This window comes from Entelurus aequoreus, linkage group LG08 (assembly GCF_033978785.1).
Source record: "Entelurus aequoreus isolate RoL-2023_Sb linkage group LG08, RoL_Eaeq_v1.1, whole genome shotgun sequence".
Lineage (NCBI taxonomy): Eukaryota > Metazoa > Chordata > Actinopteri > Syngnathiformes > Syngnathidae > Entelurus > Entelurus aequoreus.
Window position 1 is genome coordinate 67,968,987 of NC_084738.1, and position 14,608 is coordinate 67,983,594.

At 37.1% G+C, this 14,608-nt stretch overlaps 1 protein-coding gene across 5 annotated transcripts in view; it reads left to right on the plus strand.

Moving 5' to 3' along the window:
- The first annotated feature begins 266 nt into the window (after positions 1–266).
- Positions 267–14,608, plus strand: part of sh2d3ca (SH2 domain containing 3Ca) — a 67,955-nt gene continuing 53,613 nt past the window's right edge. For 4 of the 5 annotated variants that reach the window (XR_009827115.1, XM_062057155.1, XM_062057156.1 and 1 more), the window contains exon 1: positions 267–525. Coding sequence is in view for 4 of the 5 variants with exons in the window: in XM_062057155.1 (XP_061913139.1) it covers positions 445–525 (81 nt within the window). In the remaining variant the exon portion in view is untranslated. The remainder of the gene's footprint in view (positions 526–14,608) is intronic. The other variant, XM_062057158.1, reaches the window with a different exon arrangement.

The following is a 14,608-nucleotide window of genomic DNA, read 5'->3' on the forward strand; positions in this document are numbered from 1 at the left end:
CTAAGTTGGACCCCCCCCCCCCTGAATGAATGTGAGTATTGACATAAGAGACGTGTAATGTTGCTATGATATGCTGTGATATAATAACCACTGTCACATGTTTTAGTGCACTTTCTCCCACTTTCACGTCCTCCGCCATCAGCATTGTCTCAGTGCGTGGGGGGTTGTAGGGTGGGTGGGGTCCGCCTGCAATCCCCCCCCCCCTCCCCCTCCCCCACCCCGCACAGAGCAATGAGGTAATCCCTACAGCAGCAAGTGCAGCGAGGGAATGCCATGCATGCACACGTCCGCCTCTCGCTGCCATGCACACTCGCTTCTGGAGCTTTCTGATGCTGACCACCGCCGCCATGTCGAGGGCTTAGCCCGCACAGTGTGTGTGTGTGAGTGTGTGTGTGTGTGAGTGTGTGTGTGTGTGTGAAGGGTTAGGGAAGACGTGAGTCCACCATGACGGAACGCTGCAGTCTGTGGAGCGCCTTGTCGGCTGCAGCGTGCTGCTTCTACCGGGGATCCTTCATGCAGGTGCAGGTCAGTGTGTGTGTGTGTGTGTGTGTGTGTGTGTGTGTGTGTGTGTGTGTGTGTGTGTGTTTGTGTGTGTGTATCTGCAACATGCTAACAACACTTTGTCTCAGCCCACTTTGTGTGAAAGTGGGTATCGTCTTCTATTTCCTGCCACTCTTCATCACTTTCAGGCCACTTCTCGCCACTCGGGTTAATATTCTGGTGTACAAAGTGCGGCCCGCAAACACAATGGCAACACTGCACAAAGAGCTAGATTACAATATGCACATTTTGGGGAGGAAACTGTCTGGGAATGCTTGAAATGCACCTACGTTTAGCTGAAAAAGTTAGCATGCTAGCTGTTAGCATGCGACCAGTACCAAGTTGTGAGATTCTCAGGTGTTCAGCCGCTAAATTGGCTGTGGAAGTTAGCATGCTAATGTTAGTATGCTAACGGTTGAAATGAGTCAAGTATTAAAGGCCTACTGAAAGCCACTAATACCGACCACGCAGTCTGATAGTTTATATATCAATGATGAAATCTTAACATTATAACACATGCCAATACGGCCGGGTTAACTTATAAAGTGACATTTTAAATTTGCCGCTAAACTTCCGGTTCGAAACGCCTCTGAGGATGACGTATGCGCGTGACGTAGCCCGGCGAACACGGGTATGCCTTCCACATTGAAGCCAATACGAAAAAGCTCTGTTTTCATTTCATAATTCCACAGTATTCTGGACATCTGTGTTCGTGAATCTGTTGCAATCATGTTCATTGCATTATGGAGAAGGAAGCTGAGCAAGCAAAGAAGAAAGTTGTCGGTGCGAAATGGACGTATTTTTCGAACGTAGTCAGCCACAACAGTACACAGCCGGCGCTTCTTTGTTTACATTCCCGAAAGATGCAGTCAAGATGGAAGAACTCGGATAACAGAGACTCTAACCAGGAGGACTTTTGACTTCGATACACAGACGCCTGTAGAGAACTGGGACAACACAGACTCTTACCAGGATTACTTTGATTTGGATGACAAAGACGCAGACGTGCTACTGTGAGTATGCAGCTTTGGCTTCTAAACATTTGATCGCTTGACCGTATGTGCGCAACTTTTTTTTGCGTATGTACGTAACTTTTTTAAAATATATAAGCTTTATGAACCTTGGGTTAGGTGAACGGTCTTTTGGGCTGAGTGATTGTGTGTGTTGATCAGGTGTTTGAATTGTATTGGCGTGTTCTATGGAGCTAGGAGCTAGCAGAGGAGCTAGGAGCTAGCATAACAAACACGCAGGTGTTTTTATGCAGGATTAATTTGTGGCATGTTAAATATAAGCCTGGTTGTGTTGTGGCTAATAGAGTATATATATGTCTTGTGTTTATTTACTGTTGTAGTCATTCCCAGCTGAATATCAGGTCACCCCCGGCTCTCACAGCATCTTACCTATCTGAATAGCTTCAACTCCCCACTAGTCCTTCACTTGCACTTTACTCATCCACAAATCTTTCATCCTCGCTCAAATTAATGGGGAAATTGTCGCTTTCTCGGTCCGAATCTCTCTCACTTCATGCGGCCATCATTGTAAACAATAGGGAACTTTGCGTATATGTTCAACTGACTACGTCACGCTACTTCCGGTTGGGGCAAGCCTTTTTTTTTTATCAGATACCAAAAGTTGCAATCTTTATCGTCGTTGTTCTATACTAAATCCTTTCAGCAAAAATATGGCAATATCGCGAAATGATCAAGTATGACACATAGAATAGATCTGCTATCCCCGTTTAAATAAAAAAAATTCATTTCAGTAGGCCTTTAAGTCATATGACTGTGAAGCGTACACATGTCAAATGGGTGAGGGCGGACCTACGTCACTTCCGCCTACCAATCCCCCTAGCAACCGGGAATTCGTTGAAAACAAACCAGCTCACAGCGAACACAGCATTGACAGAAAAAGCATTTAACGAGCGTTGTGGCTTGGAAGTCGGCGTTAAATCCTTCATTGACGCATTTTTACTTATTCGCATAGCGTGTGAAAAAACGAAAATGTATTATTTGCGTCAGACTCGTCTCGGTGAACTTTAAAGCTTCTCAGGCTTAGCTTAGCTTGCTAGTTAGCTTAGCCTGCGCGCTACTAAGAAAGAGACGCGGAAGTTATCAACAATAAGATCAAGTGTTAGTGTATAAAACATTGAGAGATTTGAGGGCTACATGTATTGAATGGCAACATGAAAATTATAGGGTTTATTGGTTTTTAAAAACCCAACTGTTAAGTGCGAATTTAAACGAAACCGGTTTTCGAAAATAGCTAGCTAGGCTATAGACTATATAGTATATTACTTACTTAACTTAATCCTCTTCTTCCCGGATGGGAAATAAGGCTTCGACGACTCGACGCCATTCATCTCGCTGCTGTGCTCGTCTCTGTGCCTCGCCCCATGTAAGCTTCATCTCTTTCAGCTCCCCTTGTACTGTTCTTCGCCAGGTGTTCTTTGGCCGCCCTGGCTTACGTTTTCCCGGTGGTGTCCATCTTAACGCTGCCTTTGGTATCCTCTCGTTGTCCGGTTTTCGAAAATAGCTAGCTAGGCTATAGACTATATAGTACAGGGGTCACCAACCTTTTTGAAACCAAGAGCTACTTCTTGGGTACTGATTAATGCGAAGGGCTACCAGTTTGATACACACTTAAATAAATTGCCAGAAATAGCCAATTTGCTCAATTTACCTTTAAGTCTATGTTATTATTAATAATTAATGATATTTACACTTAATTAAACGGTTTAAAAGAGGAGAAAACACGGAAAAAATGACAATTACATTTTGAAACATAGTTTATCTTCAATTTCGACTCTTTAAAATTCAAAATTCAACCGAAAAAAAGAAGAGAAAAAGTAGCTAATTCAAATATTTTTGAAAAAATAAAAAAAATAATTTATGGAACATCATTAGTAATTTTTCCTGATTAAGATTAATTTTAGAATTTTGATGACATGTTTTAAGTAGGTTAAAATCCAATCTGCACTTTGTTAGAATATATAACAAATTGGACAAAGCTATATTTCTAACAAAGACTAATCATTATTTCTTCTAGATTTTCCAGAACAAAAATTTTAAAAGAAATTCAAAAGACTTTGAAATAAGATTTAAATTTGATTCTACAGATTTTCTAGATTTGCCAGAATATATTTTTTTAAATTTTAATCATAATAAGTTTGAAGAAATATTTCACAAATATTCTTCGTCGAAAAAACAGAAGCTAAAATGAAGAATTAAATTAAAATGTATTTATTATTCTTTACACTAAAAAAAATAAATTTACTTGAACATTGATTTAAATTGTCAGGAAAGAAGAGGAAGGAATTTAAAAGGTAAAAAGGTATATGTGTTTAAAAATCCTAAAATCATTTTTAAGGTTGTATTTTATCGCTAAAATTGTCTTTCTGAAAGTTATAAGAAGCCAAGTAAAAAAATTAATGAATTTATTTAAACAAGTGAAGACCAAGTCTTTCAAATATATTCTTGGATTTTCAAATTCTATTTGAGTTTTGTCTCTCTTAGAATTAAAAATGTCGGGCAAAGCGAGACCAGCTTGCTAGTAAATAAATAAAATTAAAAAAATAGAGACAGCTCACTGGTAAGTGCTGCTATTTGAGCTATTTTTAGAACAGGCCAGCGGCTACTCATCTGGTCCTGACGGGCTACCTGGTGCCCGCGGGCACCACGTTGGTGACCCCTGATATAGTATATACCGCATGTTATTTTTGTACAACAACAACTTCAGCTGTCGAACGTTATAAGGTACAAATTCAACAAGTACAACATTAGCACGGACGTATAGCCAAGTTGTGGTTAAGAAGGTGGATTTTTGTTCCTTATATTTACCAGAAACGAAGTGATCCGAAACACACGACCCGGGACTTTGGGGGACTCCAGTGAGAACTGTCCTCGTTTTCCCAGTGTAAAGCTGCGAGCCGTTTGTCTCGTCTCTGTGGGCTTTTATCACGCTTTGGCAGAACAAAATACAACCTTTGTTTTCCCTTTTTCCAGTTGTGGTTAGCACAACCAAAAACAACACAGTTTTTCGGCATTTTGGAGGCAGAATGACGGGTTTAACCAGCGTAGGTCGACAGGTTAAAGAGTAATGCCAACGGTTTGTTTTCAACGCCGGTCTGGTTGCTATGGCTCGAAGAACCCGTATGTAGCTCAGTTGCCCGGATGTCGGCCCTCACCCATTAGCTGAGAAAGTTAGCATGCTAATGTTAGTATGCTAACAGTTAAAATGCACCAGGTTCTAGTCGTATGACGGTGACGCGTAGATATGTAAAATTAGCTGAAATATTTAGCATGCTAACTGTTAGCATGTAACAAGTACCAAGTTATATGATTCCCAGGTGTTCGGCTGTAGAATTGGCTCAAAAAAGTTAGCATGCTAATGTTAGTGTGCTATCAGTTGAAATGCGTCAAGTATTAAGTTGTATGACTGTGAAGTGTACGCATGTGAATTTAGCTGAAATAGTCAGCACGGTGGCAGAGGGGTTAGTGCCACATTTAGCATGCTAACTGTTAGCATGTAACTAGTATATGATTCCCAGGTGTTCGGCTGCAGAATTGGCAAAAAAAAAAGTTGGCATGCTAACGGTTAAAATTGCATCAAGTACGAGGTCGTATGACTGTGAGGCGTAGATGCTATGTCAAATTAGCATGCTAATAACAGTTAACATGTAACAAGTACCAAGTTGAATGATTCCCAGGTGTTCGTCTGTAGAATTGGCTCCAAAAAGTTAGCATGCTAATGTTAGTATGCTAACAGTTGAAATGCGTCAAGTATTAAGTTGTATGACTGTGAACCGTACGCATGTGAAATTAGCTGAAAAGGTTGGCAGGCTAACAGTTAGCATGTATCGAGTACCAAGTTATATGATTCCCAGGTGTTCGGCTGAAATATTGGCTAAAATAGTTAGCATGCTAATATTAGTATGCTAACAGTTAAAATGCGTCAAAAAGTCAATTGTATGACTGTGAAGCGTACGCATGTGAAATTAGGTAAAAAAAAAGTTAGCAAGCTAATGTTACTGTGCTAACAGTTAAAAGTATTAAGTGGTACGACTGTGTAGTCATAAGTACTAAGTTGTAGGATTCCCGGGTGTTTAGCTGTAAAAGCACCTAAAAAAGTCAGCATGCCAGAATGCTAATGTTGGCATGTGTTAAGTACCAGGTCATATATGACTCTCAGGTGTTCGGCTGCAAAATTGGCTAAAAAAGACAACACACTAATGTTTGCATGCTAACAGTTAGCATGTGTTAAGTACCAGGTCATATATGACTCTCAGGTGTTCGGCTGCAAAATTGGCTAAAAAAGACAACACACTAATGTTTGCATGCTAACAGTTAGCATGTGTTAAGTACCAGGTCATATATGACTCTCAGGTGTTCGGCTGCAAAATTGGCTAAAAAAGACAACACACTAATGTTTGCATGCTAACAGTTAGCATGTGTCAAGTACCAAGCTATATGACTCGGAAGTGTTCGGCTGCAAAATGGCCTAAAAACGTTAGCGTGCTACTGTTAGTAATGCTGGCTGAGGCTGAGCCAATCAGAGGCCACGATACTGAACAACACGGTCTATTGTTTTGGTCTCGTCCAGTGGCCAACTTTACTGCTGGGTTGGTATTTTTTAGCTCCTTTAGCTACTTTTATGCTTAAAAATGCTTCATTTTTTAAACCCGGGGTGGTGTTTTTTATTGGACTTTTGTGCTGGTCACAGATTGTCCATAACAAACCCCATGTTCAAACAACAGAGTCACCAGGACACCCTGGGCTGCAGTTCCATGATCCACTGTGTGGTAGAGTCATCGGATTTGCGGTCTCATGTATTGGGACACTCAAGTAAAGAGAGGGGCGGAGCTTTCTACCGATCACCACCTGGTGGTGGGTTGGCTCTGAAGGTGGGGGAGAATGGCGGTCAGACCTGGCAGGCCCAAACACATTGTGAGGGTCTGCTGGGAACGTCTGGCTGAGTCTCTCGTCAGAGAGTTTCAATTCCCACCTCTGGGAGAACTTGGAAGATGTCACGAGGGAGGCGCTGGACATTGAGTCCGAGTGGACCATGTTCCGTACCTTAATTGTCGAGGCGGCCGATCGGAGCTGTGGCCGCAAGGTGGTTAGTGCCTGTCGTGGCGGTAAACCCAGAACCTAGGGAAGCAGTCAAGCTGAAGAAAGAGTCCTATCGGGTCCTTTTGGCTCATAGGACTCTGGAGGCAGTGGACAGGTACCGACAGGCGGTGTGCGGCTTCGGCGATCGCGGAGGCAAAAATTCGGACATGGGAGGAGTTCGGGGAAGCCATGGAAAACGACTTCCGGATGGCTTCGAAGTGATTCTGGACCACCAGCCGCCGCCTCGGTGCACTGTCAACACGGTGTATGGTGAGGATGGTGTCTGGATGTTGTGGATCGGTGGAAGGAATACTTCAGAGACCTCCTCAATCCCACCTACACGTCTTCCTATGAGGAAGCAGTGCCTGGGGACTCTGTGGTAGACTCATATTTCTGGGGCTGAGGTTGCCGAGGTAATTAAAAAGGTCCTCGGTGGCAAGGCCCCAGGGGTGAAATCCGCCTGGAGTTCCTTAAGTCTCTGGATGCTGTGGGGCTGTCTTGGTTGACAAGACTGCAACATCGCATGGACATCGGGTGCGGTACCTCTGGATTGGCAGACCGGGGTGGTGGTTCTTCTCTTTAAGAAGGGGAACCGGATGGTATTTTCCAACTATTGTGGGATCACACTCCTCAGCCTTCCCGGTAAGGTCTATTCAGGTGTACTGGAGAGGAGGCTACGCCAGATAGTCGAACCTCGGATTCAGGAGGAGCAGTGTGGTTTTCGTCCTGGTTGCGGAACTGTGGACCAGCTCTATACTCTCGGCAGGGTCTTTAAGGGTGCATGGGAGTTTGCCCAACCAGTCTACATGTGTTTTGTGGACTTGGAGAAGACTGTGTCCTTCGGGAAGTCCTGTGGGGAGTGCTCAGAGAGTAAGGGGTATCGAACTGTCTGGTTGTGGCGGTCCGCTCCCTGTATGATTGGGGGCAGAGCTTGGTACGCATCGCCGGCATTCAGTTGGACCCGTTTCCAGTGAGAGTTGGACTCCACCAGGGTCGCCCTTTGTCACTGATTCTGTTCAGAACATTGATGGACAGAATTTCTAGGCACAGTCAGGGCGTTGAAGGGATCCGGTTTGGTGGCTGCAGGATTAGGTCTCTGCTTTTTGCAAATGATGTGGTCCTGATGGCTTCACCTGGCCAGGATTTTCAGCTCTCACTGGCTCAGTTCGCAGCCGAGTGTGAAGCGACTGGGATGAGAATCAGCACCTCCAAGTCCTAGTCCATGGTTCTTGCCCGGAAAAGAGTGGAGTGCCATCTCTGGGTTGGGGAAGAGATCTTGTCCCATGTGGAGGAGTTCAAGTACCTCGGAGTCTTGTTCACAAGTGGGGGAAGAGTGGATCGTGAGATCGACAGGCGGATACTGCAGACCCTGTATCGATCTGTTGTGGTGAAGAAGGAGCTGAGCCGGAAGGCAAAGCTCTCAATTTACCGGTCGATCTACGTTCCCATCCTCCCCTATGGTCATGTGCTTTGGGTTATGACTGAAAGGACAAGATCACAGGTACAAGCGGCTCAAATGAGTTTCCTCCGCCGGGTGGCGGGTCTCTCCCTTAGAGATAGGGTGAGAAGCTCTGTGATCCGGGAGGAGCTCAAAGTAAAGCTGCTGCTCCTCCACATGGAGAGGAGCCAGATGAGGTGGTTTGGGCATCTGGTCAGGATGCCACCTGAACACCTCCCTAGAGAGGTGTTTAGGTCACGTCTCACCAGTAGGGGAAGACCCAGGACACGTTGGGAAGACTATGTCTTCCGGCTGGCCTGGGAATGCCTCGGGATCCCCCGGGAGGAGCTGGACCAAGTGGCTGGGGAGAGGGAAGTCTGGACTTCTCTGCTTAGGCTGCTGCCCCCGCGACCTCACCTCCAATGAATGCTTTTATTTATTTTGATTTTGAAAGTTTCTAATCATTTAGATTAGGGTATCTTAACATGTTCCACCATAGTCAAGTATGGGGGGGCATTTTAATATTTTATTATTTAATTATAAAAATGCTATAAAGAGATGTTTTATACATTTAAATATGTATATTATCACATTTAAATGTCTATATTATCACATTTAAATATGTATATTATCACATTTAAATGTCTATATTATCACATTTAAATATGTATATTATCACATTTAAATATGTATATCATCACATTTAAATGTCTATATTATCACATTTAAATATGTATATTGACAATTTAAATATGTATATTGGCACATTTAAATGTGTATATTATCACATTTGAATATGTATATTATCACATTTAAATATGTATATTATCACATTTAAATGTGTATATAATCACATTTAAATATGTATATTATCACATTTAAATATGTATATTATCACATTTAAATGTGTTTATTATCACATTTAAGTATGTATATTATCACATTTAAATATGTATATTACCACATTTAAATGTGTATATTATCACATTAAAATGTGTATATTATCACATTTAAGTATGTATATTATCACATTTAAGTATGTATATTATCACATTTAAATATGTATATTATCACATTTAAATGTGTATATTCTCACATTTAAATGTGTATATTATCACATTTAAGTATGTATATTATCACATTTGAATGTGTATATTATCACATTTAAATATGTATATAACCACATTTAAATGTGTATATCATCACATTTAAATGTGTATATTATCACATTTAAATGTGTATATTATCACATTTAAATATGTATATTATCACATTTAAATTTGTATTTTATCACATTTAAATATGTATATTAGTACATTTAAATATGTATATTATCACATTTAGATGTGTATATTATCACATTTAAATATGTATATTAGTACATTTAAATATGTATATGATCACATTTAGATGTGTATATTATCACAATTAAATATGTATATTATCACTCATTAGGAGTTTAGCTTTTTCTCATCACTTTCTGTTATTCTCTTCTATTTTCACTGTTGTTTTCACATAGATATGTTAATACATATGTTACTTGACATAGATATGTTAATTGACATATATATGTTACTAGACATATATATGTTAATTGACAAAGATATGTTAATAGACATAGAATTGCGATTAATTCAAAAGTCTATTTTTTGTGTGGACAAAGTATCGGATCGGTATCGCCGATAGCAGCCTGAATTTGACTTGGTATCTGACCATAAAGACAGTCAGTGATATCACACATCATCATCATCACTTCCAACTACTGACTTTTATGGAGAAATATCATATTTGTGTTGAGACTCATCAGCTGTATCAGTGCAGAGGGATTACATTTCATCCCCTGGTCTAGACTGTACACACACACACACACACACACACACACACACACACACACACACACACACACACACACACACACACAGATTAAGCGTGGTATTTGCGTTCTAACCAACGCTTCCAGCGTGTCTTTGTAAGTGGGACAATGTAACTACCCCCTGGGCGCACACACACACACACACACACACACACACACACACACACACACACACACACACACACACACACACACGACATATCCATCCCCTGCAGTTTGATTGTTTGTGAAGTGAATCCCCCCCCCCCCACTGACCCCAGCATGGTTTGGCAAGGCAGCAGCATCAGCCGCTCGCTTCCCTCCTTTGGCGTTCACAAGTGCAATTTCTTAACACATTCTGAAAATATGAGTCAAAAAGTGGATTAAAAGAGCAAAAATGTGTAATATGAGAAAAAAATGTTTTTTTTTTCTCCCTTTAAAACATTGCTCAAAAGATGAATAATGAATCAAAATGAACGTTGTTATGAATTATTGACGGCTGCAATTACTTCACATCCAATATTGAAACATTTTGGACTTATTTTCTCTGTTTGCCGTGACAAAAAGGGCGTAAAGCAAACCAAAAAATATTAAAAGTCATAATTAAAGGATAAATATGTAGTTGCTCTGGAGATTTAAGTGATGAACGTGTTTTTGTTTAAGAAAAAAGTATGACTTATTTAACACTTTTATGAGTGGGACCCTTTTGGATCCCCAACTAAATTTAATGGTATTTTTTGTTTACTAATATCAAGGAGTTATAAATGATTGACCTATTTAAGGCTCCAATTAGTTCACAGTAAATGTTCTACTTTGACATTTTTGGGGAATTGCTTATTTTGTGTTTTTGCCTAATTGACCAGAAGGGCATAAAACAAACACAAAACATTACACACATAATAAAATAACTTATGTTGGACAGATAAGTACGTAGTTGATCTACAGTTTTAAGTGATGAAAGTTTAAAAAATGAAGGAAAAAAGTAGGACTTTGTTAAGACTTTTATGAGTGGGACACTTTTGGATCCCCAACTATTTTTTTTAACTTTAAAAATAAGAACTATCAAGGTGTTATAAATGGATGACCTATTTAAGGCTCCAATTAGTTCACATTAAATATTCCATTTAGAACATTTTTTGTGGGAAAATATTACATTTTTTATGTTTTGGCATAAAAAAAACAAAAAGGGTATAAAACATTTAAAAAAACGTTATGCCAACAGATAGACCTGAAGTTGATCTAGAGATTTAAACATTGAATTAAAAAATGACTTCTTTTTAATATTTTTATGTCTGAGACATTTTTGGGGTAGGGGGAAGGAAGCCCTATGGGTAAAATAAATCTATATTGTTATGAATGATTGACATATTCAAGGCTCCATTTACTTCACATCAAATATTACACTTTAAAATACTTTTTTTTTGCCATAAAAAAATATTTGACCAAAAGGGCATAAAACAAACAAGAAAAAACATTAAACACATAATAAAAAAAAACATTATATTTGACAGATAAATATGTAGTTGATTTGGAGATTTAAGAAAGTTTAAAAAAAAAAAACGAGAAGGAAATAAGTATGGCTTTTTTTTTTTAACACTTTAGTGAGTTGGACCCTTTTTTATCCCCAACTAAATTTAGTGGGATTTTTTTGTTTACCTTAAAAATAAAAAATATCAAGGTGTTCTAAATGATTGACCAATTTAAGGTTCCAATTAGTTCACATTAAATATTCCACTTTGAACAAATTTTGTGGGAAAATATTGCATTTTTTATGTTTTGGCATAAAAAACCCCAAAAAGGGTATAAAACATAAAATTATTAAAATGATGAATGATTGACATATTCAAGACTCCATTTACTTCACATCAAATATTACACTTTGAAATACTTTTTGTGTTTGCCATAAAAAAAAATATTTGACCAAAAGGGCATAAAACAAACAAGAAAAAACATTAAACACATAATAAAAAAAACCATTATATTTGACAGATAAATATGTAGTTGATCTGGAGATTTAAGAACGTTTTTTTTTAAAAAACTAGAAGGAAATAAGTATGGCTTTTTTTTAACACTTTAGTGAGTTGGACCCTTTTTTATCCCCAACTAAATTTAGTGGGATTTTTTTGTTTACCTTAAAAATAAAAAATATCAAGGTGTTCTAAATGATCGACCAATTTAAGGTTCCAATTAGTTCACATTAAATATTCCACTTTGAACAAATTTTGTGGGAAAATATTGCATTTTTTATGTTTTGGCATAAAAAAAACCAAAAAGGGTATAAAACATAAAATTATTAAAATGATGAATGATTGACATATTCAAGACTCCATTTACTTAACATCAAATATTACACTTTGAAATACTTTTTGTGTTTGCCATAAAAAAATATTTGACCAAAAGGGCATAAAACAAACAAGAAAAAACATTAAACACATTATTACAAAAAAACATTATATTTGACAGATAAATATGTAGTTGATCTGGAGATTTAAGAAAGTTTAAAAAAAAAAACGAGAAGGAAATAAGTATGGCTTTTTTTTAACACTTTAGTGAGTTGGACCCTTTTTTATCCCCAACTAAATTTAGTGGGATTTTTTTGTTTACCTTAAAAATAAAAAATATCAAGGTGTTCTAAATGATTGACCAATTTAAGGTTCCAATTACTTCACATTAAATATTCCACTTTGAACAAATTTTGTGGGAAAATATTGCATTTTTTATGTTTTGGCATAAAAAAAACCAAAAAGGGTATAAAACATAAAATTATTAAAATGATGAATGATTGACATATTCAAGACTCCATTTACTTCACATCAAATATTACACTTTGAAATACTTTTTGTGTTTGCCATAAAAAAATATTGGACCAAAAGGGCATAAAACAAACAAGAAAAAACATTAAACACATTATTACAAAAAAACATTATATTTGACAGATAAATATGTAGTTGATCTGGAGATTTAAGAAAGTTTAAAAAAAATCAAAAAGGAAATAAGTATGGCTTTTTTTTAACACTTTAGTGAGTTGGACCCTTTTTTATCCCCAACTAAATTTAGTGGGATTTTTTTGTTTACCTTAAAAATTAAAAATATCAAGTTGTTCTAAATGATTGACCAATTTAAGGTTCCAATTAGTTCACATTAAATATTCCACTTTGAACAAATTTTGTGGGAAAATATTGCTTTTTTTTTTATTTTGGCATAAAAAAAAAACAAAAAGGGTATAAAACATAAAATTATTAAAATGATGAATGATTGACATATTCAAGACTCCATTTACTTCACATCAAATATTACACTTTGAAATACTTTTTGTGTTTGCCATAAAAAAATATTTGACCAAAAGGGCATAAAACAAACAAGAAAAAACATTAAACACATAATTTAAAAAAACATTATATTTGACAGATAAATATGTAGTTGATCTGGAGATTTAAGAAAGTTAAAAAAAAAAACGAGAAGGAAATAAGTATGGCCTTTTTTTTTAACACTTTAGTGAGTTGGACCCTTTTTTATCCCCAACTAAATTTAGTGGGATTTTTTTGTTTACCTTAAAAATAAAAAATATCAAGGTGTTCTAAATGATTGACCAATTTAAGGTTCCAATTAGTTCACATTAAATATTCCACTTTGAACAAATTTTGTGGGAAAATATTGCATTTTTTTTAAATTTTGGCATAAAAAAAACCCAAAAAGGGTATAAAACATAAAATTATTAAAATGATGAATGATTGACATATTCAAGACTCCATTTACTTCACATCAAATATTACACTTTGAAATACTTTTTGTGTTTGCCATAAAAAAATATTTGACCAAAAGGGCATAAAACAAACAAAAAAATAACATTAAATACATAATAAAAAACATTATATTTGACAGATAAATATGTAGTTGATCTGGAGATTTAAGTGATGAAAGTTAAAAAAAAAGAAGAAGGAAATAAGTATGGCTTTTTTAAACACTTTTATGGGTGGGACCCTTTTGGATCCCCAAGAAATTTAGTAGGATTTGTATTTAACTTTAAAAATAAAAACATTTTCAAAATCAATATTTTTTATAAATGATTGATCTATTGAAGGCTCCAATTAGTTCACATTAAATTGAGAAATTTAGAAAATGTCATGAAAAACAAAAATGGTAAAAACAAAAATGGTATAAAACTTTAAAAAAAACTTTGTATGAACAGATAGACCTGAAGTTGATTCAAATGTTGAATGAAAAAAGAAAACAATAAATATGACTGAGACCCTTCTCGGGGGAGGGGAGCCCTAAAGGTCAAACACATCAATATAGTCCTGAATGATTGACATATTCAAAGCTCCAATTACTTCACATCACCACTTTGAAAAATGTTGGGCATTAAACATAAAGATAACAAAATAAAAAGTATATTAAAACTAAATGGACAGATCTGAAGTTGATCTAGAGATTTAAGCCTTGAAAAAAATAAATATATGTGACTTATTTTTAACATTTTTATGACTAAGGATCCCGGACCAAACTTGAGGTTAAAAACAATCAATATATTGTAATACTTTTGAAAATGACAATATCAAATTTTTCAGTGGAAAAAGTTAGGACACCCCTGATTGAGTGTAATAGTCAAATGTATGATTGAAAGGAGCCCAACAACATTGTTCAATGTTGCATCAAAATGAAAGAAATTAG